The sequence below is a fragment of the Terrapene carolina genome, unplaced genomic scaffold (genome assembly GCF_002925995.2).
Source record: "Terrapene carolina triunguis isolate 2854851 unplaced genomic scaffold, T_m_triunguis-2.0 Scaffold85, whole genome shotgun sequence".
NCBI classification, from domain to species: Eukaryota; Metazoa; Chordata; order Testudines; family Emydidae; genus Terrapene; species Terrapene triunguis.
In genome coordinates this window covers 26961369-26985741 of record NW_020664436.1, presented here as the reverse complement: position 1 = coordinate 26985741, position 24373 = coordinate 26961369, and the positions used below count along the sequence as shown (strand labels likewise).

The window sequence follows — 24373 nt, the reverse complement described above, 5'->3', positions numbered from 1 at the left end:
AGAAAAGAGAGCACTGAAATAAAACCAGAAGCCTAATACTCCACCATTTGCAATCTGAGAAAGAGCTTAATTGTAGAGCTTAAACAATCATTACATAATATGGCTACATGGCTGGATTCCAGGTGTTGTTTTGTTCAAGTATTTGATTTGTCTACTGTAAAAAAGGTATTGAGGCTGAATTTTATTTCCCGGCCAAAGGCCTCGGACAGAGGTCATGGTTAAAAAAAAAAAAAAAGATTAAACATTTGTCTCACAATGGATGGTCACTAACCACTGATTCCTGTGACTACACTTAGACAAAGAGCTCTCATGTCAAGTGTAAGTCAAATTTTTGTATTATTTGAATTATAACGTTTCAGGCAAAGCAAATTAACTTAAAATTCCAAAATATATTTATGGATAATTTGTTGCAGAATTTGTCCACTGCACTTTCTGACTTTCCCATTACCGCACCCGGGTTACATTCCTGACTTGCTTGAAAATTCCATTACTATCTGGTGGACATTTGTAGATTCTTTTAATACTCCTACAGGTCCGGTCCCCCCATCCAACCCCCGGACGACTGCCAAGTTTAACCTGCTCAGCAAGGGTGGCCGCGGCCCTGGTCCTCAAGCCTGACTGGCCCCGATGGCCTGCTGACCACCCCTTGGCCGAGGTGGCGGAGGGAAACCTATGCCGCAGGACCCTCCGGAACCCCACAGGAGCTCAAGACCCGGATCGCCTCTGCCAACATCAGCCCCTGCTTCGCGTGTGGCCAATTCAAGCACCTCCAATGGCAATGCCCAGCCATGGACTGTTCATTTGGCCAGGTGTGTTTGGCGGAAACCCATGCCCGATGACACCCGTCAACCAAGCTGATGGTGCCTGTGGACCTGGGCAAGCAAGGACTACATGCTCTGGTGGACTCTGGGTGTGGATAAACGCTGGTGCAACGGTGGCTTGTCCCAGTGGCTGACCAACCCCTGGGGCAGATATGCCTCTGGTGCATCCATGGGGACGTGAAGACATACCCCACGACACCAGTGTCACTAACTATTGATGGGGTAACCTGGGTTCTGCCTGTGGACCTGGTCCAGAAGCTGCCATACCCCATCATCTTGGGCCAGGACTGGCCTGAATTCTCCCAGCTGCTGCAAGCCATGGGTCACCAAGAGTCCCCGGTATAGATGGCCCTCGAGGGAGAGCACCCTGATGGCAAGGCCACTGAACAGGGGGACCCTAACCTAGGTGACCTGCGAGCCCCACCACAGGACTAGGTCACTGCCAAAGTCTGCACCCTGACCTGGCCTGGGGAAGATGACTCCACCTTGGACACAGCCGTGGATTTGGCAACAGACCCACAGTGGGCCAACCAATGGCTGCAGTTCGAGTTAACACAGGACTGACTGTACCATGTTGACCGCGACCCTGGACCTATAAGCCCCAGTCTCAACTGGTGATACCCCGATGCCATCAATGGGCCATTCTACGGCTGGCCCATGACATTCCTGCTGCCGGCCATCTGGGACTAGAGAAGACCCAGGCCTGGGTCTTGGCACGCTTCTTCTAGCCTGGGGTGCATCAAGAGGTTAAAAGATCATTGTGCGTCCTGCCCAGAGTGTCAGTTGGCAGCGCCTCCCAGCATGCCGAAAGCCCCACTGGTTCCTCTGCCAGTGGTTGGAATGCCGTTTGAAAGGGTCGCCATGGACTTAGTGGGACCCATTGCGAGGAGAACTGCAGGGTTCAGATACGGCCTGGTGGTGATGGACTATGCCACACGGTTCCCTGAGGCTGTCCCCTTGAGAAGCACACCCACCTGTACCATCGCGGCGGAACTTACGAAAATCGCCCGGGTGGGGTTACCCCAAGAGATCTTCTCAGACCAAGGAACCAATTTCATGTGCCAACTGCTCCCGGAAATATGCTGCATCCTGGGAATCAAGAAGCTCCAGATGTCTGTGTACCATCCCCAGACAGGCGGGTTGGTTGAGTGGTTCAACTGAACCCTGAAGGGAATGCTCCAGAAGTTTCTCCCAGAGAAGCTTCGCCGCTGGGACCAATTGATCCCCCCCCCCATGTTACTCATCATCCACAAGGTGCCACAGGCCTCAATCAAATTCTCCCCCTTCGAGCTGTTATACAGCCACCAGCTTCGAGGGGTACTGGACCTCATGCAAGAGACCTGGGAGCAGACCCCATCCTGGACTCAGGGCCTCCTCCAGTACATCTTAGATCTACAAGACTGCCTGGCCCGGGCTGGGACCCTCGCAAGGGAAAACCTCCAGGCTGCCCAAGGGGCCCCAAGCGAGAACCTTTAACCAGGGAATGCGCACCAGGACCTTCGAGCCGGGAGACTGGGTCCTCATGCTGCTGCTCTCTGAGGAGTCCAAACTCCTAGACTGATGGCAGGGCCCGTATGAGGTAATCCACCAGGCAGGCCCAGTTACTTATGAAATCTGTCATCCAGATTGTTGAAAGAGGTGACAAGTCTATCATATTAACCTCTTAAAGCCATGGCGTGAGAGGGAAGGGCTAATGATCACACCCTACCCCCTTGAACCGGAACTGGGGCCCCAGTTCCCCATGGCGACTGAATGAACAGAACCGCAGCTCAGGGATACCCTCACTGAGGAGATAGACCAAGCACCTCCTTCAAGCTTTTGCGAGGACTTTGATGGCCACTCCTGGACAGACCACCCGTGTGCAACACACTATCTAGACCAACCCTGGGGAAGTGATTTGAGTGACCACCCAGCCCTTCCTACGCCACATGTGGGAGGTCATAGAACAGGTGATCCAGGCTATGTTGGACCTCGGGGTGATCGAGCAGTCCACCAGTGAGTGGCGCAGTCCAATCGTGCTCATCCACAAGCCAGACGGGACTTGCAGGTTCTGTATAGACTTCCAAAGAATCAATGCAATCTCAAAGTTCGACGCATACCTGATGCCCTGGGTGGATCAACTGCTTGACCACCTTGGGGAAGCCCGATATATTACCACCCTTGATCTGGCAAAAGGGTATTGGCAGATCCCACTGGAACCAGCATCAAAGGAAAAGACCGCCTTTGCCACCCCCAGCGGACTCTACCATTTTACCCGGCTGTAGGGTGACCAGACAGCAAGTGTGAAAAATCGGGACGGGGGTGGAGGGTAATAGGAGTCTATATAAGAAAAAGACCCAAAAATCAGGACTGTCCCTATAAAATCGGGACATCTGATCACCCTACCCGGATGCCCTTCAGCCTCTGTGGCGCTCCTGCAACCTCACATCGAGTACACCGCGGCATACCTGAACAATGTGGTCGTCTACAGTTGCCACTGGGAAGACCACCCAAACCGAGTGGCTGCCATCTTGAGAACCCTTGGCCTCACCGCCAACCCCAAGAAATGCCGAATTGGTTGGCAGTAGACAAACTACCTGGGCTATACCCTTGGACAAGGGTACATTGTGGCCCCTAGTCAGGAAGGTCCAAGCCATCCAGGACCACCCAGTCCCCATCACTAAGAAACAGGTCCGACACTTTGTGGGGCTAGTGGGGTACTACCGGCACTTCATCCCCCACTTTGCCACCATTGCTGCCCCCTTGATGGGCCTGCTGACTAAAGATCAGCCACAGTATGTACGGTGGGATCCTGACTGTGAGACGGCATTCTGAGGGTTGAAGGACCTCCTGTGCCGGGAGCCCATGTTATATAGTCCTGACTTGGGACGCGGTTTTATTGTCCAAACTGATGCCTCGACAATAGGGCTGGGCACTGTCCTCTCTCAGGACATCGACGGGAAGGAACACCAGTCCTCTATATTAGCCTAAAGCTGTTTGAGGGAGAGGAACTACTTGGTGATTGAAAAGGAGTCACTGGCCATTAAATGGGCAGTAGTGGCCCTTCGCTAGTACCTCCTAGGCAGCTCCTTTGTGGTGGTAACAGCCCACACACCCCTCAGATGGCTCCAACAAACGAAGGACACCAACACACGGTTGATGCGCTGGTATCTGGCCTTACAGCCATTTGCCTTCACTGTACAATGTCAATCGGGTAAGGAGCACACCAACACAGACATGTTGTCAAGACTTGGGGAAGGGGACCTGACTGGCCCCGGAGAACGGGAGCTGGGCTTGAGGGTGTGTATGTGTAGCAAAGAGGTGTGGCCTCCGTCAGAGATTGGCAGTGACGGAGGGCCACACACCCCCTGGTGGGTGGAACCAGGAGGTCCACGCCTGCCATGCCGGAAGCAGAGAGGTGGGACAGGAATGGGAAGCATAAAAGGCAGGTCCTGTAGCTCAGTTGAGCAGGAGCCACTGAGGGAGGCAGATGCTTCCAGTCCACTGCTGTCTCAGGGACCAGGTTTGCCAGACATACCTGACGCTGAGGAGTTGCTGGGATTGCCACTGGCAGTATACCCCAGGGAGATGAAGGATGACCCCAGGGTTCAGGTACACCTGAGGGGGAGTATAGGAAGCAACCCAGGGGTACCAGACTACTGTCTGGCTGTGGTGCTGCCAGGTCAACGTTGTTGCCGGCCCAGAGGGCCCGAGGGGGCAACAGGGGGTTCGTTGCCCGGTGTGCGCCGCACTGATAAACACACCAGGGTGGAGAAGCAAACCAAGTTTATTCGAGATCTCGAAAAGGCACTCAGGAGACCAGCATGTCTCAAATCAGAAGCGCAACAAATATAAGCATGTTTCCCATTTTATATTCCAAGCTGCTTGTGTAAGCCTTTTGTTTTGTTTCCCCTCCACCCCTCCCTTCCCGACAGCAGTTACAGTAGGCACTACATTGTGGCGTGTTAGAAAAGTTCTCGTCCGCATGTTTATCTTTGGCCTTGCTGGCCTAGACGTAGTAGACTTCCCCCTCCCCTTCTCCCCCTCCTTATCACTACTGCTTTTGCTGTTTGAGCGAAACTGCAGCTGTCTGCTAAAAAAAACGCTGACTGTTACATGTTCTGCTTCTAGGCTGTTAGCATTTAGGCTGGTTAAAGTTCACAAGATGGAGTTACTTTGGCTCACTAGACCCAGAGCAGGGGGGTTTCATCGGCACTTATGGCCTTCCACCCTCCCAAGTTACCTGGTAGCTATGCCTAGTGACACCAACAACGTGTTGCGGGTGGATTCCCCACTGACCTAGTGGCAGACCACTCTGCCACTGTTAGGGCCCTGGGCTGGGACATGGTGGAATTGGGCGGGTCCATGTCCCCCCTGACATGCCCCCCTGGGGTGGCAATACTCCCCCTCCTTATGCCAAGAGGCCTGCATTTGTCTGTCACCCACCAGAGCCAGGACAACAGACTGGGGGGCATTCGCCCCTGCTGGCGCCCGAGACTGTTTGCTGGGTGCCTAATCTCTGCTGGCACCCCATAGACTGTGGGTGGTGATTGCCCCTGCTTGAGGGGCAGAGCACTAGATTGCAAGGCACCCCACCCTGTCCAAAGGCCTGGGACCCTGAATTGTCCCTAACTACTGTGCCCTGCTTGAGGGCTGGAACTCTACACTGTTTGGGGCCCCGCCTTGCCTATGTGTTTGGGCCCTGGAATCGTTTGCTGCACTCCACTGACTGAGGGTTGAGACTGTGAGACTGCTAACTTTCCCCCTTTGATATACTGCCACTCCAGGGGAGTGACAGAAAAGAGGTGTGGCCTCCCTCAGAGATTGGCAGTGAGGGACAGCCACACCCCCCCTACACGCCTATACTTCATAAAGCAAAGTATATTTGTTTTAGGACAAAAACATTACAGGAAAAACATATCATAAAGCAAGAAAAGGCCTAACTGCATACTAAGCTTACCTGAGATCCCCCATCTTTCTTATGGAAATGCTGGCAAATTCCAGTTCTTCAAATCCTTCAGCAGGGTTTGCCCTCTTGGTTAAAAGTTTGTGTCAATTTGTTGGATCACAATTAGTCCCGCAATCATCTCAGGCTGACATTTTATACAGTTTTGGGGCCTCTCTTTCCCAGGACTCCTGAAACAGATAAAACCAGTCAATGCCCCTTCCCCTAGGTTGCAAAGCTTCAAAGGCTGGGTATCTACATAAGAAGTATTGGGAGTTTGCATTAATCACCCCATAGTGATTCCAGATCCCATGGAAAACCCACCTAGCAAGCCAGGAATACACATACATATAACATGTATTGATGCAAAGGTCTATGAATAGCCTATGTGCCCATATCATCTGGCTCATCTCAATACAATAGGTTTCAGAGTAGCCGTGTTCGTCTGTATCCGCAAAAAGACTTTGAAGCTTTCATACTTCCAGTGTCTGGCTCACAAAAATGCAGATCACATTTACAAAGTTGATACAATACTCTCAGAGTTCTGCTGGTGTTCATCATCTCTCTCACAGGCAGCTCCATTGACATCAATGGATCTGCACCAGTTTGCACTGGAAAAGAATTTGATGGCTATTGTTCAGCTATTTTAGGACTGCCACAAATTCGGAAACCATTTTGAGACTCTTAACACATCAATTAGTATCCCACCCTCCCCAGCACACCCCTTTTCAGGACCCAATCTTTCTGCTTCTATTGCTATTGATTGTCCTGTTCTCTCGTGGGCCCTCAGAATCTTGACTTGCAATATACAGGATGAAATCCTGGCCTCAATGAATGGCAAAGCTCCCATTGACTTCAGTTACTCTAGGATTACACCCACAATCTTCATGATTTTAGCTTATGGAAGTTAATCCTTCCCAAATTGGGCCCATTATTAATTATGTATTAATTATTTATTATTATTATTACAATAGTGCCTAGATGGGGTCTTCACTGTGCTAAGAGCTGTACAGACACACAGTAAAAGACAATCCCTGTCCCAAAGAGCTTACACTTTTAGGGTATGTCTACACAGCAAAAGCTGTGGATGGGCTAGTCTACCCAAGATAGCTTGAATCAGCTAATATGGGTAGAAGTGAAGACAGCACACTATGGGCTTCAGAGCAGGCTAGTGAGCTGAACATGTATCCAGGGTTGATGCTGGGCTTGTACTGCTTACACTGAAGCCTGCTATTCACGGTCTTCATTGCTCTTGTTACTCATGCTGGCTGGATTCAAGCTAGCTCAGGTAGGCTAGCCCATGAACAGCTCTCTCTGTGTAAACATGCCTTTAGTTTAAGACCAGATGCAACAGATGGCTGAAAAAACCAGAGCAGGATTGTGTGGGGAGAAGACAGAACACCGTGACAGTAATAAGAACTTGTTTTTTCCTTAGACTAGCTGTGTGTACAATTTGTAGGTATTGAGGGTATGGTTGAGAGGTGGGTTGTTGTTTGTTGTTAAGGGAGCCAAATAGAACATCAGAAGCAGTAGTCAGCTCACCGCTAACCTAGCTATTATCAGCTGCCAGTGTTCTGTGGGCATCATGGCTGAAGCCCACTAACTTACCCTGCAAAGCTCTATGTTCAGTAAAGAGCAGTTCAGACACTGCATTGTTGTCCTAGACCTTTGGGAGGTGGTGAGCTGGACAGAATGGATTTCATTACACCGGATACTACCAAGTGCTCTAATCTTTTTTAATTCTCCACTTTTTGTAAACACCTTTTTAGAAGCTTAAACAAAATTATATTCCTCTGCCAATCTCCCCTTTTCACATTTGATGCATTCAGACGGCCTTGTGAATTTGCACATTTTATATAATCTGTATAAAGTATCATGCTCTCTCCTAATCTCTTAGCAAATGTTTAATAGCTGAATGCTGTACTGAGAGCTCATATTACTAAGACTTTATCAAGCCTTTTGCCAAGATACTTAATTCTCCTCCAAATCCCTCCTCAAAACTCACTTTTTCTAGCTGGCTTTCCACCACTAATCTCCATTCTGGCATGACCTAATCTTACTGTTGTGCCTGATCATAAAAATCCATCCATAACAAAAAAAGGGCCCACACACCCCCTCTTGAAGAAATACCTGCAGGAGGGAAATCCCTTAAGATTTCCCACACAGATCCCAAATTATTTCATTGGGGTAGGGTTTGAAAAAAAATGGGCAGTGGTTCTACCACCAAAACCCCACCCTAACCCTAATACGGTCTTAGTTCTCTCTTTGAAGAATTTAGCAAAGTCCTGTGCAGACAGGAGAATTTAAGGAGGGTCCAAAAGTCTTCAAATAAGTGATTGGAATTGTGAGAGTGGGATTCAGTGAATGAGGAGAATGGGATTTATTGCTCATGGGAATACAGTATGAGAAAGGCTGAGACCATAAATGCTCCTCAAGGCAGAGATTTTGGCCTCGCTGGAGTCAATGGGAGCTTTGCCTTTGAGTTCAATGGAGCCAGGATTTCATCCCTTGACACAGACACCAATTGATCTATATTAATATAAACATAATAATCATTAATAAAACATTATGTACTCATATGTACAGCCACCCCCCAATCACTAGATAGCAAAAACTCCATCATCTCACTCCAAACTTGAGAAAATATTTGGCTGAAAGGAGGAGCTAGCCATTGTACCCCCAAGGCCACCAAATGGAGCCTGTGGTTACCCACCCTAGTAGGCGAATTCTGCAGCTACAAGCCCTACACAGAGGCCACTCTTCTTCAGGTCTCAGGACTCAAAGAATGATGTGATTGTGTAAAGAAAAAAAACAGTATAATGCGTATGTAAAAGGGCAGGGTTACCATGGGAAACCTACTTTGGGGCATGTACCATCCCAACAGGAGCCTGGCATCAGTGTAATTTTTTGCATGTCACTAATGTATTATTTATACATGCACTAGGTACTCATTCTACAGCAATCTTTTACATGTGATATTTTGAAATTATATATGAGTTTTGGCTTAAGAAGCAATTTAATTCCCTTGTTTTCCTCTTTTGGTCTTCTCCAACTCCCACTGATGTCAATGACAGGACTGTAAATGACTCCAATGCGAGCTAGATCAGGCTCTTTGTCTGGGGCTGAATCTCTGTCTACAGATGAATAGGGAGGAGTCAAATGTTGTTTACTTGATCCACAAAAGGTCTACTAAAAGGTAGTCTGCACTTGTCTGTCTGCATACAGCTTTACATCAAGAGAGAGGAGAATGGCAAACCACAGGAAGAAATTCATTGATCTGATAGAAAAGGGAATTGCTGTTTGTGACACAATGGACCGTGATGATCTGCTTTTTTCTTACAAGGGGATTCTCTACCCCACAACTGTGTGCAGTCCTGAAACATTCAAGGCTCTTGAGTCCTTTGAAGCCAGGCAGGAGGATGTGATCCTAGCAGGGTATCCTAAATCTGGTGAATATAATTTGTTTGCTATGGAAATATAAGGTGTAATATAATTATAAATAACCAGGCTGTAGTTAAAACTGAACTAATTAGTTCAGTTTATGTTAAATAACCTTGGTTAGGAAGATATGGCAATGGGAATTATTCATATGAATGAGAGAAATAAAATGACTTCTCATATTCCTTGCCAAAGAAATGCCATTGCTATTGTTATTGTCAATGCTATGGTTAAAAATTTAAATGCACAGGTTAGGAAAATCAAAGTAATGGTTTCCACAGCAAACATTACTCGCGTCTGTGGTGCATATATATTGTTTTGTAGTATGGTACATGTTGTTACATTTGCAACATTTACAAATAAGTATTTTTGCATAAAATTTAGCATTTGGTTTCTCATGCGCAACATTCTTTACTTTCTTTTAGTTTCTTCCTATTAAAAACATTGCAGTCTTCTGAAACTTCTTGAAAAATTGAAATGTTAGGATTGTGAAATCATGGAAAGTGAATTAGTGAATAATTCTATGGAAAGAAAAAATTACAAGAATTCATGGAGATTTCACTCAATCCTAATTGGGTGATGAAACTGAAAGTTATTCTGTATGAAACTTTAAAGGCTAGCATTTATTGCCACAGGAAGTCACTGAAGCAAAGAGTTTATGGAGATTCAAAAAGGGACAGGACATTTACATGGAAGACAAGAATATCTAGTTATCATAATTATGATGAAACTTTTGGAGGAGTTATTAAATTTGATGATTCAGGGCTTAAGCCAATCTCTAACTATTACAGATGAGAATGAGACTTAGCATGGGAGACAGATTATCCCACATCTACTCTACTGGCATTTCTCCTTATTCTTCCAAAAATTCTGTGGCCGTGGGGGTAACGGTCTTTAATGCAAGAATAAATATTGAGAAATCCAGCACCCAAATGTCAGGAAATGTGAGGCTAAGGGTGAGAACTCACTCTATGCTCTCTTACACTTGATGCATCAAAATATCACTTTCTACTAGATAGTTTTACAAACTGGAGTTCTGTGTACAACTTTACCTACCAGTATAATAAAGTTACTATACAGCACAGTCTTCAGACTTGGCTAGATTTTTAAAGTTTCAGTCAGGTCTTCAGAAAACTTTCACCAGAAAAAAAGAAGAGGAAAACATCTCTTATAACTAATCTAGAACTACTAAAATAGGTATAAAATGGGTCTCTATTCTCCATTCTGTTGGTTTCCAAGCCTAATTAAAATAGATGTCAATGGTTTTAATAGTTCCCATATACTGCTTCTACTGTATAAAATGTAACCAAGAACAGAAATTAATGGAGCAAATTCAATCCTGATGTAACGTCACTGACTTGGAGTCGCATTAGGGATGGATTTGGCTTAACAGGAGTTTTGACAAAGTAACAACAGGATCAGTTAGAGAGTACAATTCACCGCAGAACCAGAATATTTCTTGTTGATTTTGATTAATATTCCTGTGTTATCTAACTGAATAATTCTGTACATCTGAACTTCATGTATGGTAAGTATCACGCTGCTGAGGCTGGGTGCATCTCTGTCCCCTGTTTAGTCTCTCTTAGGCCTGGTCTACACTACGAGTTTAGGTCGACTTTAGCCGTGTTAAATCGAATTAAGCCTGGACACGTTCACACGACGAAGCCCTTTCTTTCGACTTAAAGGGCCCTTTAAACCGGTTTCTTTACTCCACCTCCGACGAGGGGATTAGCGATAAAATTGGCCTTAGGGGGTTGGAATTGGGGTAGTGTGGACGGAATTCGACGTTATTGGCCTCTGGGAGCTATCCCACAGTGCTTCATTGTGACCGCTCTGGACAGCACTCTCAACTCAGATGCACTGGCCAGGTAGACAGGAAAAGCCCCATGAACGTTTGAATTTCATTTCCTGTTTGCTCAGCGTGGAGAGCACAGGTGACCACGCAGAGCTCATCAGCACAGGTAACCATGATGGAGTCCCAGGATCGCAAAAGAGCTCCATCATGGACAGAACGGGAGGTACGGGATCTGCTCGCCATATGGGGAGACGAATCAGTGCTAGCTGAACTCCGAAGCAGTAAACGAAATGGCAAAATATTAGAAAAGGTCTCCAAGGCCATGAAGGACAGAGGCCATAACAGGGACGCACAGCAGTGCCGCGTGAAAATTAAGGAGCTAAGGCAAGCCTACCACAAAGCCAGAGAAGCAAACGGAAGGTCCGGGGCAGAGCCGCAAACATGCCGCTCCTACGCGGAGCTGCATGCCATTCTAGGGGGTGCAGCCACCACTACCCCAACCGTGTGCTATGACTCCTTCGCTGGAGAAACACACAGGGAAGCGGGTTCGGGGTACGAGGAAGATGAGAATGGAGAAAATGTAGCTAGCTCACAGCCGCGAGGAAGTGGAGAAATTGGTTTCCCCAACAGCCAGGATGTTTATCACCCTGGACCTGGAACCAGTAACCCCCGAACTCACCCAAGACCCTGTGGGCACACAGGGGACCTCTGGTGAGTGTACCTTTCTAAATATTACACATGGTTTAAAAGCAAGCGTGTTTAATGATTAATGATTAATTTGCCCTGGCAATCGCGGCCAGTACAGCTACTGGAAAAGTCTGTTAATGTGTATGGGGATGGAGCGGAAATCCTCCAGGGACATCTCCAGAAAGCTCTCCTTCATGTACTCCCAAAGCCCTTGCAAAAGGTTTCTGGGGAGGGCTGCCTTATCCCGTCCGCCATGGTAGGACACTTTACCACGCCAGGCCAGTAACACGTAGTCTGGAATCATTACATAACAAAGCATGGCAGCGTATGGTCCCGGTGTTTGCTGGCATGCAGACAACATCCATTCCTTATTGCTCTTTGTTATCCTCAGGAGAGTGATATCATTCACGGTCACCTGGTTGAAATGGGGCAATTTTATTAAGGGGACATTCAGAGGTGCTCCTTCCTGCTCTGCTGAACAGAAATATTCCCCGCTTTTAGCCACGCGGTGGGGGGAGGGGTGAAGTGATCATCCCAGAGAATTGGGTGTATGGGGGAGGGGAATTAGTTGGGTTTGTGCTGCACGTTAACCCTGAAACCGCAGCCCCTCCTTTTACATTGCAAACCCATTTTAAATGGCCAACCCAACGGGTGCTTGGTATGGTTAATGAAAGCAGTACTGTTTGAAACCATCCCCACATGTTAAGAAGGTTAAAAAAGCCAAAAGCCTGCAAGCTGAAATCTGTGGCCTGGCACTGCGTGAGTGATCTCTCACACCAAACCGGCAGGCCCTCAATATAAGAGGAAAAATGCGACCTTGTAACGAAAGCACATGTGCTGTGTGATGTGAACATCAAAAATTTAACATGAAAGAGTGTACCCATTGTTCTCTAAAATGTATCTTTTTTAACCACCTCTCCCTTCTCCTCCACCAGCTGCAAATCTTTCTCCTTCACAGAGGCTAGTGAATATTCGAAAGCGGAAGCGAAGGACGCGTGATGAAATGTTTACAGAACTACAGACTGCCTCCCACGCTGACAGAGCCCAGCAGAATGCGTGGAGGCAGTCAATGACTGATTATAGAAAAGCCCAATATGAGCGAGAGGAGAGGTGGCGTGCTGAATCTCGGGCTCAAGAGGAGAGGTGGCGTGCTGAATCGCGGGCTGAAGATGAGAGGTGGCGTCAGCTTGCACACAGAAGGCAAGAGTCGATGCTCCGGCTGCTGGAGCATCAAACTGATATGCTCCTGCGTATGGTTGAGCTGCAGTAAAGGCAGCAGGAGCACAGACCGCCGCTACAGCCCCTGTGTAACCAACTGCCCTCCTCCCCAAGTCCCATTGCCTCCTCACCCAGACGCCCAAGAACACGGTGGGGGGGCCTCCGGCCACCCAGTCACTCCACCCCAGATGATTTCCCGAGCAATAAGTGTTAAAGTTTTAAAGTTTTAAACTGCAGTGTGTCCTTTTCCTTCCCTCCTCCCCCACCCATCCCGGGCTAACTTTGAAATTATCCCCCTAGTTGTGTGATGAATTAATAAAGAATGCATGAATGTGAAGTAACAATGACTTTATTGCCTCTGCAAGCGGTGCTCGAAGGGGGGAGGGTAGGGGAGGATGGGGTGGTTGGTTTACAGGGAAGTAGAGTTAACGGGGGGGGAGGGGCGGAGGGTTCATCAAGGAGAAACAAACAGAAGTTTCACACCGTAGCCTGGCCAGTCACAAAACTCGTTTTCAAAGCTTCTCTGATGCGCACCGCGCCCTGCTGTGCTCCTCTAACCGCCCTGGTGTCTGGCTGCGCGTAATCAGCGGCCAGGCGACTTGCCTCAACCTCCCACCCCGCCATAAATGTCTCCCCCTTACTCTCACAGATATTGTGGAGCGCACAGCAAGCAGCAATAACAATGAGGATATTCTTTTCGCTAAGGTCTGAGCGAGTCAGTAAGCTGCGCCAGCGCGCTTTTAAACGCCCAAATGCACATTCCACCACCATTCGGCACTTGCTCAGCCTGTAGTTGAACAGGTCCTGACTCCTGTCCAGGCTGCCTGTGTACGGCTTCATGAGCCATGGCATTAAGGGGTAGGCTGGGTCCCCAAGGATCACAATAGGCATTTCAACATCCCCAACGGTTATTTTCTGGTCCGGGAAGAAAGTCCCTTCCTCCAGCTTTCGAAACAGAACAGAGTGCCTGAAGACGCGAGCATCATGTACCCTTCCCGGCCAGCCCACGTTGATGTTGGTGAAACGTCCCTTGTGATCCACCAGGGCTTGCAGCAGCATTGAAAAGTACCCCTTGCGGTTTATGTACTCGGTGGCTTGGTGCTCCGGTGACAAGATAGGGATATGGGTTCCGTCTATCGCCCCACCACAGTTTGGGAATCCCATTGCAGCAAAGCCATCCACTATGGCCTGCACGTTTCCCAGAGTCACTACCCTTGATATCACCAGGTCTCTCATTGCCCTGGCAACTTGGATCACAGCAGCCCCCACAGTAGATTTGCCCACTCCAAATTGATTCCCGACTGACCGGTAGCTGTCTGGCGTTGCAAGCTTCCACAGGGCTATTGCCACTCGCTTCTCAACTGTGAGGGCTGCTCTCATCCTGATATTCTGGTGCTTCAGGGCAGGGGAAAGCAAGTCACAAAGTTCCATGAAAGTGCCCTTACGCATGCGAAAGTTTCGCAGCCACTGGGAATCGTCCCACACCTGCAGCACGATGCGGTCCCACCAGTCTGTGCTTGTTTCCCGGGCCCAGAATCGGCGTTCCACGGCATCAACCTGCCCCAGGAACACCATGATTTCCACATTGCTGGGGCCTGTGCCTTGTGAGAGGTCTAGGTCCATATCCATTTCCTCATCACTCTCGTCGCCGCGCTGCAATCGCCTCCTCCTCGGCTGGTCCTGTTTTTGCTTTGGAATGTCCTGGCTCTGCATATACTCCAGGACAATGCGCGTGGTGTTCATAGTGCTCATAATTGCCGCGGTGATCTGAGCGGGCTCCATGATCCCAGTGCTGGCTATGGCGTCTGGTCTGAAAAAAGGCGCGAAACTAGTATCTGACGGACCAGGGGAGGGAGGGAGGGAGGGGCGAGTGACAACATGGCGTACAGGTACAGATAATTAAAATCAAGAAAGGTGGCTGTGCATCAGGGAGAAACATAAACAACTGTCACACAGAATGCCCCCCCCCAGAGATTTAACTCAAAAGCCTACGTTTAGCAGGCCGTTGATTTGACGGAGGGAGGGGGGAAGGAAATGAATACAGAACAAATCTATTTTTTACATCTTAAGACGATGGTGCAGCATGACTGATAGCCCTCGGCATTTTCTGGGTGCTTGGCAGCAAATACTGGGCGCTTGGCAGTTAGCCTTCATGCCTATTGCACGATCTGCTGCTCAGGGAAGACTCTACTAACGTGCGATGAGCCAACAGGGCGCTTGGCAGAAAATGGTATACTACGACTGATAACCATCATCATCAAGACAGTTCCATAGGACTGAGCATGTCTGCCCAGGTGCCCATGATCGACAGCCACTGCTGTACGACGAGGACGGTTACCAGTCGTAATAAACCATCTACTGCCAAAAGGCAAAAGGCAAGGGGCTGGTGCAATGCAGCCCCACGGCTGCCAGCCCCACGGCTGCCAGCACCCAGATCACCAATGAAGGCTACCAGTCATGCTGCACCGTCTACCGCCAAAAGGCAGTTAGCTTCTGCTGCTGTGTAGCAATGCAGTCCCACGTCTGCTGGCACCCAGATGACATATGGTGACGGTGAGCTGAGCTGAGCGGGCTCCATGCTTGCCGTGGTATGTTGTCTGCACAGGTAACCCAGGTAAAAAGGCGCGAATCTATTGTCTGCTGTTGCTCTGACGGAGGGGCAGGGGCCTGACGACGTGTACCCAGAACCCCCCGCGACACTGTTTTGCATCATTCGGGCATTGGGATCTCAACCCAGAATTCCAATGGGCGGCGGAGACTGTGGGAACTGTGGGATAGCTACCCATAGTGCAATGCTCCGGAAGTCGACTCTAGCCTCGGTACTGTGGACGCGGTCCGCCGACTAGAGCACTTAGAGCATTTTATGTGGGGACACACAAAATCGGCTGTATACAACCGATTTCTATAAAACCGGCTTCTATTAATTCGATCTAATTTCGTAGTGTAGACATACCCTTAGTCTTGAGCCATTATTCGTGTTAATAATTATTAATTTACATGATTCTTTGGTGTCCTCCAGTACCTTGGGGGTCCTATTTTGACTATATTTGTGAATGGAGCAAGCATGTTGACGATGAAAATGTTATGACAATAACCTACGAAGAACTGAAAGAGGTGAGGTTACTGAAGAAGTGTTTAGGTAACAATTATACAGATTGTCTTTTGAGTGAACTCCAAAGCACCAACAGTTTGCCATATGAAATAGAACTAGCCAAAATGTTCACCTATTTGATTTCTGATAATATTTTTTTGCTGAAATTTCAATGAGAAAAAAAATTGAACCAGTTTTTTCATGATTTCCCCCCCTCCCCATTTTCTGATCAGCTCTAGTATAAGCCAAAATATTTTTAAAGCCTAATTCCCAAATAACTGATATGCATATCCCTATCTGAGTAGGCATTTAATTGTAAGGTGTGTATAGACAGTATATTGTGACCTCAGCTATGTAGAGACTAAGTCTAACAGCTTTCCTCACACTGGGTGCAATTCACGTCTATACAGAGGGCCAGCATAAGATCTATGCACCACTTCAATCACACTGAAGCCCGCTAAACACACTACAGGAAAATATCAAGCCAGCTACTGTAAGTGGAAATACCACAGAAATAAAATAATGCATTTTATTTGACTAACATCCTCTCTCCAGAACAGGGCTTTGGGAGTGAAAAAGATAGCTGAATTCTCCGTGTTGCCCCTGACTGAGGAACAGCTTCAAGCGGTTGCAGATAGGAGCAGCTTCCAGGCTATGAAAGAGAATGCCCACAAAACCCATGGTGCATTTGGCAATGTTCTCTTCCGCAAAGGTGAATTCCTAAAAAGTTCCAAAGATACAACAACCAGTCTCCCAGCAGCTGTGGCAAATCATCTCCTACTTCTTTTTTGCAGACATAACCCTAGCATTTATTAACAGCAAATGCATTTTATTTTCATTTGATAAAAATATTTGAAAATAAATATTGTTGCATATAAATTAACATTTCATCAGAAATTCCTTTTTTAAAGGAGAATGTCAGAAAAAAATCCTTTAGCTAACTTTGGACACCTGCCTTTGGACATTTGTATTCCTTACCAGCTACCCCTTTTGCCCCTGCCAAAGCTGACCCTCTTGAGTTTGGGGTGAGAAGAGAGACAGAGTGTGGGAATTTAGCAATAAGTTGTTTCCTCCCCTATGGTCAAAAGGATATAGGGCCAGCTGCAGAGCTTGTATGGTACCGGGGACCCAAAGTGGGTATTTTCTTTTTTTTTGGTCTTAAAGCTAATCCAGTTTGCATTAGGGTGTGTCTACACTGCAATCAGATGTCTGACTGCAGCTCAGGTAGGCATACTCATGCTCAATTTAATTTAGCTAGCATGGGTAAAAATAGTAGTGAAGACGCAGTGGCATGGATCCGGGCATGGGCTAGCAATAAGAGTGTGTACAGCAGTGTTTCTCAAACTGGGTTCGACGCTTGTGTAGGGAAAGCCCCTGGCAGGCCGGGCCGGTTTGTTTGCCTGCCCCGTCTGCAGGTCCGGCTGATCGTGGCTCCCACTGGCCGCAGTTCGCCGCTGCAGGCCAATGGGGGCTGCTGGAAGCGGCGGCCAGTAAGTCCCTCGGCCCGCGCCACTTCCAGCAGTTCCCATTGGCCTGGAGCAGCGAACGGCAGCCAGTGGGAGCCGCGATCGGCTGAACCTGCGGACGAGGCAGGTAAACAAACCGGTCCGCCAGGGGCTTTCCCTACACAAGCAGGGACCCCAGTTTGAGAAACACTGATGTACAGCATTGCAGCTTTCTATTTCCACAAATACATTAGCAGCAAGAGGAACACCAAGGACAGGGTAGGCCTGTTACTCAACGAGGGGGGAAAACAATAACCGAAAATGTGGAAATGGCAGAAGTGCTAAATGACTTTTTTGTTTCAGTTTTCACCAAAAAGTTTAGTAGCAATTGGATGTGTAACATAGTGAATGCCAGGGAAAATGAGGTAGGATCTGAGGCTAAAATAGGGAAAGAACAAGTTAAAAATTACTTAGATAAGGTGGATGTTCTCAAGTCTCCAGGGCCTGATGAAATACACCCTAGAATACTCAAGGAGCTAACTGAGGAGATATCTGAGCCATTAGCAATTATCTTAAAAAAATAATGGAAGATGGGAGAGATTCCAGAGGACTGGAAAAGGGCAAATATAGAGACAATCTATAAAAAGGGGACTAAGCACAACCTGGGAAATTACAGATCATTCAGCTTAACTTCAGTACCCGGAAAGATAATGGAGAAAATAATTAAGTAATCAATTTGCAAGCACCTAGAAGATAAGATGATAAGTAACAAACAGCATGGATTTGTCAAAAACAAATAGGGTAACAAGCCTGGTGGATGGCAGGAAGCAGTAGATGTGGTATATCTTTGACTTTAGTAAGACTTTTGATCCTGTCTCGCATGATCTTCTCATAAACAAACTAGGGAAATACAACCTAGATGAAGCTACTATAAGGTGGGTGCATAACTGGTTGGAAAACCACTCCCAGAGAGTAGTTATCAGTGGTCCATAGTCAAGCTGGAAGGGCATATCAAGTGGGGTCCCGCAGGGATTGGTCCTGGTTCTGTTCAATATCTTCATCAATGATTTAGATAATGGCAAAGAGAGTACACTTTTAAAGTTTGTGGACGATACAAAGCTGGGAAGGGTTGCAAGTGCTTTGGAGGACAGGATTAAAATTCAGAATGATATGGATGAACTGGAGAAATGGTCTGAAGTAAACAGGATGAAATTAAATATGGACAAATCCAAAGTACTCTACTTAGGAAGGAACAATCAGTTGCACAAATATAAAATGGGAAATGACTGCCTATGAAACTTTACCATGGAAAGGGATCTGGGGGTCATAGTGGATCACAAACTAACTATGAGTCAACAGTGTAATGCTGTTGCAAAAAAAGCAAAGATCATTCTGGGATGTAATAGCAGGAGTGTTGTAAACAAGATACGAGAAGTACCGGTAATTCTTCCACTCTACTCTGAGCTGATACATCCTCAACTGGAGTTTTATAGAGTTAATAGAAGGATCTTTAAAAATGCAGACAATCTTCTTTAATAAGTGGGAACATTTTGGGAACATGTATCATTTTTATAAAAATCACTGAGGACGAGGAGGAAACAGTCTCACAGGAGCAATCTAGAGTTTATAAAGAAGCCCAAATTGCTGAATCAGGCTTTTGGGCCCAAGGCTAAAGTTCTATGAACAGAGTGAACTGGAACTCCCCTCTCCCTTCACTGGTAGGTAAGGATTTTGAGGCAGATTTCTCTAAAGAATGTCGAGGGATACATTTTTATTGCCTTGTGTGATGAAGTGCTAGGTTGGAAACCCTGAATAAACACTCAGTTCACAGAAGCTCCAATCAGGCATAGCAGATTGGCACTGATAAGGCAGACCTGTGCCTAATTTGTGGGTGGGGCCGGGCAGAAAGGCTAATTAAGCCACTAGCCCAAGCCCACAAATAGGCACAGGAAGGAAGAGCACAGGAGGAAGAGGAAGAGGAAGAGAGAGGGAGAGAGATCCCTTTCCTCCTGCTCGTAAAGGTGCTAGGTGTGTGGTGAAGGGAAGATAGGATTAAAATTCAGAATGGTCTGGACAAACTGGAGAAATGGTCTGAAGTAAATAGAATGAAATTCAATAAGGACAAATACAAAGTACTCTACTTAGGAAGGACCAATCAGTTGCACACATGCAAAATGGGAAATGACTGCCTAGGAAGGAGTACAGTGGAAAGGGATCTGGGGGGTCGTAGTGGATCACAAGCTAAATAAGAGTCAACAATGTAACACTGTTGCAAAAAAAGCAAAGATCATTCTGGGATGTATTAGCAGGAGTGTTGTAAACAAGACATGAGAATTAATTCTTCCGCTCTCCTCTGAGCTGATACATCCTCAGCTGGAGTTTTGTGTCCAATTCTGGGCGCCACATTTCAGGAAAGATGTGGACAAATTGGAGATAGTCCAGAGGAGAACAACAAAAATGATTAAAGGTCTAGAAATCATGACCTATGAGGAAAGATTGAAAAAATTGGGTTTGCTTAGTCTGGAGAAGAGAAGACTGAGGGAGGACATGGTAGTAGTTTTATTAACCTTTAATAAAAGGTTGTTACAAAGAGGAGGAAGAAAAATTGTTCTTGTTAGTCTCCGAGGATAGGACAAGAAGCAATGGGCTTAAATTGCAGCAATGGAGGTTTAGGTTGGACATTAGGAAAAACTCCTCTTAGCTAGTTAATCATTGGAATAAATTGCCTAGGAGGTTATGGAATCTCTGTCATTGGAGGGTTTTAAGAGCAACTTAGACAAACACCTGTCAGGGATGGTCTAGATAATACTTAGTCCTGCCATGAGTGCAGGGGACTGGACTAGAAGACCTCTCAGCATTCCTTCCAGTTCCATGATTCTATGATTCTTGTCCCTTCTCTTGGGAGAGCATACTACACTGATGCTGCTGCTGTGAATACCAGTCTCACAATCATCTGCTAAGGGGAATTCAGACAAGTAATTCCCCTTTATTTGCTCAATGCTGCCTCACAAAACTGTACTGCATAAAGTCCTAATAATTACTTTATTTCCTTAAATGAGCTGCATTTTCCTTTTTATGTGCTATACTGTATTAGTCAATGAAGCTTAATGAGATGGACTCTATTATAGCAGTTTTACATTGGAGTTATTCCACTGACATCAGTAGAATTACACTGAAGTAACACTGAATCAGGCCTTGTGTTTCAAAATCATAGCAACACACTCCAGTTAGCGAAAGTGATCAAAATGACTGATCTTTAGAAAAAAATAGAAATGTTAAATTCCTCGTTTTCAAAGTTTTTGTACATATATTATACATACTAACACAATAAATGTTGCTTCTTTGTAGGTGGTGTTAGCGACTGGAAGAATCTTTTTAATGAAGATCAGAACCAAGAAATGGACAAAATGTTTGAAGAACGCCTAGGAAGAACTAAGCTGGGAGCAAAGATAAAGTATGAGGTGTACTGCAAAGCCTGAGGACGAAGAAAACATTGTTAAAGCAACAGTTCCCCACAATTCTATCAGATCAGTTGCATTACATGCACTAGAAAAATAGATCAAGTGATCCAAACTTCTCTGAATGTTTGTAAATGATCACAACTCTCCAGCTCTCTTTACAGTGACAGCCGATTCTCAGCATGCTTAGACTGCATTCCTTTATTCAATGCTATTGTAATCAGTCAGACCCAGACTAATACTACACCACTGCTCCAGTACATATCACCTAGAAGAACCTCTCTCCCCAACTACCCTCTTTCCTCCCTACCATTGCCCCATCTCACCCAACTCCACCAGTCTTGCTAAAATATTTAATAGCATTTGGTATGTGGAGACATTTTCAAAAAATGTTTTAAATGAAGCATCTTCTTCACAAAGGGATTTCTACCAAAGGCAGGGACTGCTTCAACCCCAGCTCAAGTCAGTACAAATCTTTCCATAAGAAAACCCATATTAAGCATTGCTCAAATGGAAGGAGAGAGAGAGTAGTTATTAAAATAAAGGAACACAATATTTTCTTAATGCTTTTCATCTTTCTGAAAATAGAGTTTTAGTCTGGGTCTGAATGGCTTTGGGAAATTTGCCTGCAGATTTATGGCCCAATTCCTTGCTGGTGTAAATTAGGGAAACTCTATAGCTATAATACAATTAAAACTATAGTCTAGCAATGGCTTAGATGCTACTTCACAGATTCTGTTGTTCTCCAAGACATAGAACTTGGCTTGAGGTTTTGGGGTAGTCCATCCTTATGCTTAGGGTCGCTAGTGGGATAGCGGCTTTCAGAAAAAGGTGTTTGAAGTGTGCTGAATATATAAGGCAGTAACTGGATATGCTTGTGACGGGTTGGATCATTAGGAGCTGCCCCTTGGGAGCTGCCACCTGATGTACCAAGACTACCCCTGCTCCTGCTTTCCCTGCCAGCTCAGGACTCTAGCACCCTGTCTTGCTGGGCCAGACACGCCCGTCTGCTCCAACACAGACCCAGGGTCTGAATTACTTGCCCCAAAGCTGCAGGTTTACCTGAAAGCAGCTAACAGAAGTGTTCCTGTCTTTAATACTCAGATGCCCAACTCCCAATGGGGTCTAAACCCAAATAAATCCGTTTTACCCTGTATAAAGCTTATACAGGGTAAACTCATAAATTGTTCGCCCTCTATAACACTGATAGAGAGATATGCACAGTTGTTTGCTCCCCCAGGTATTAATACATACTCTGAGTTAATTAATAAGTAAAAAGTGATTTTATTAAATACAGAAAGTAGGATTTAAGTGGTTCCAAGTAGTAACAGACAGAACAAAGTAAGTCACCAAGCAAAATAAAATAAAATGCGCAAATCTATGTCTAATCAAACTGAATACAGATAAGATCCTCACCAGTTCCAGAATGCTCCCTTTTACAGACTAATCTCCTTTTAGCCTGGGTCCAGCAATCACTCACACCCCCTGTAGTTACTGGCCTTTGTTCCAGTTTCTTTAAAGTATCCTGGGGCGTGGAGAGGCTCCCTCTTTAGCCACCTGAAGACAAAATGGAGGGGTCTCCCAGGGGTTTAAATAGTCTTTCTCTTGTGGGTGGAGACCCCCTCCTCACTCCTATGCAAAGTCCAGCTCCCTGATGGAGTTTAGAAGTCACCTGGGCAAGTCACATGTCCATGCATGACTCACAATTTTTACAGGTAGCATCCACTGTTTACATGCTACCTTTAATGTCTACTTCTTATGTGGATTGGAGCATTCCAAGATCCATTGTCCTTTAAGTGTTTCTTGATTAGATACTTAATTTCAACATTTCTTTCTCCAGGAACTGACCAAATGCTCTACTAAAATTATTTAGAAATCAAGCCAGTACACAGCCAACATTCATAACATTCATAACGTCGAATACAAAAATAATACATGCATGCAAATAGGATTAATACATTCCGTAGATTATAACCTTTACAGAGATATGTTACATGGCATATGTAGCATAAAACACATTCTAAGCATATTTCCATAAGGCCTTATGGGAGATACCATCACAATGGTAACAATTGCAATAATTGAGTGAACAGAGAAACTGAAATACCCTTCACCCTCGGCTTTCCATGCAGTATGCAGGGAAAAGCTGATTGATAGGGGAGGGTAAGGACACTGATGTTCCTGTGGCCCATGTGGTACTTATTATATGGATAAAGAGAAGACTTTAATCTCCCTGGCTGTAAATTCAGCATCTTTCCTAAGCACAAACATTCAACAGAAAATTTGTTAACAAGAATAAAATTCCAGGCATGCTGACCTGATGTCAAGGTAAGGCAGTTGTTCAAATACTGGAGCCAAGAACACCACCGAGTGCAAAGAGATGATACAGAGGGTCAGAGAAAAATTATAAAAATGGCCAGAGTATAGCGAAATAGCAATCAACTTGAATAGATGCCTATTGTTTCCCTAGGGAAAAATAATCTCAAACACATATATTCAGTGGGAGTATATAGGAAGCAGCAATGCTGAAAGGGATGAAAGTGGACAGCAAACTACATTTCAGTTTTTAATACTATATGGCTGCTGTGAAATGGTCAATACAAGTTTAGGGTGCAAAGAGAAAATCCTAATGAAACAAAGAGGTGATATTTCCCCTCTATGTGGCTCTACTTGCCTGTGCCTGAAATATTGTGTTCAATTCTTAGAACTTCATTGCTAGAAAGATATTGACAAACTAGGTGCGGTTCAGATAAGATCAACAAAGATTATCAGCAGGGTGGAGGGATTTATAAAGAAGATTCATAGAGTGAGCCAGATTATGCTCTTGGTTACACCAGTTTAAGTCAGGACTGACTTTGCCAAAATCTATGGAATTTCTCTGGATTTTCAAGGGCGTAACCCAGTGAAGAATTTCGCCCAGTATGTATAGATTGGCTAAACAGCAGCTAAGTAGGGACAAGAAAGCAGCTGACCCCTATTTGACAGAAAGCAGAAGAATATATCAAAGGACTTATGAGGAAAGGCTGAGGGAACTGTGATTATTTAGTCTGCAGAAGAGAAGAATGAGGGGGGATTTGATAGCTGCTTTCAACTACCTGAAAGGGAGCTCCAAAGAGGATGGATCCAGACTGTTCTCAGTGGTACCAGATGACAGAACAAGGAGTAATGGTCTCAAGTTGCAGTGGGGGAGGTTTAGATTGGATATTAGGACAAACTTTTTCACTAGGAGGGTGGTGAAGCACTGGAATGGGTTATCTAGGGAGGTGGTGGAATCTCCTTCCTTAGAGATTTTTAAGGCCCGGCTTAACAAAGCCCTAGCTGGGATGATTTAGTTGGGGATTGGTCCTGCTTTGAGCAGGGGGTTGGACTAGATGATGTCCTAGGTCCCTTCCAAACCTGATATGCTATGATTCTATATCAAAGAGGGAGAGGCATTCTTTCTTTTAATGCCTGGGTGTACAAGACTATAGGTGTGTCTCTGAAAAAGGGAGAGTTT

The 24373-nt window shown here is 46.0% G+C and overlaps 1 protein-coding gene across 1 annotated transcript; it reads left to right on the top strand.

The window, feature by feature from the left end:
* Positions 1-1682: 1682 nt before the first annotated feature.
* LOC112110658 (sulfotransferase 6B1-like) lies at positions 1683-21441 on the top strand. The gene is made up of 4 exons (XM_026649531.1): positions 1683-1956; positions 15903-15997; positions 16530-16686; positions 20768-21441. Exons 1-4 carry the CDS (start codon positions 1683-1685, stop codon positions 20896-20898), a joined length of 657 nt encoding a protein of 218 aa, XP_026505316.1. The 3' UTR covers positions 20899-21441.
* Positions 21442-24373: the final 2932 nt, after the last annotated feature.

Excerpts from the sequence above, each read along its gene's own strand:
- LOC112110658 (XM_026649531.1), top strand. The coding sequence starts at position 1,683 with ATGGACTTAGTGGGACCCATTGCGAGGAGAACTGCAGGGTTCAGATAC. Across the intron at positions 1,957-15,902 it reads TGTGTACCATCCCCAGACAG|TACCTTGGGGGTCCTATTTT; the intron begins GCGGGTTGGTTG and ends GGTGTCCTCCAG. Across the intron at positions 16,687-20,767 it reads CAATGTTCTCTTCCGCAAAG|GTGGTGTTAGCGACTGGAAG; the intron begins GTGAATTCCTAA and ends GCTTCTTTGTAG.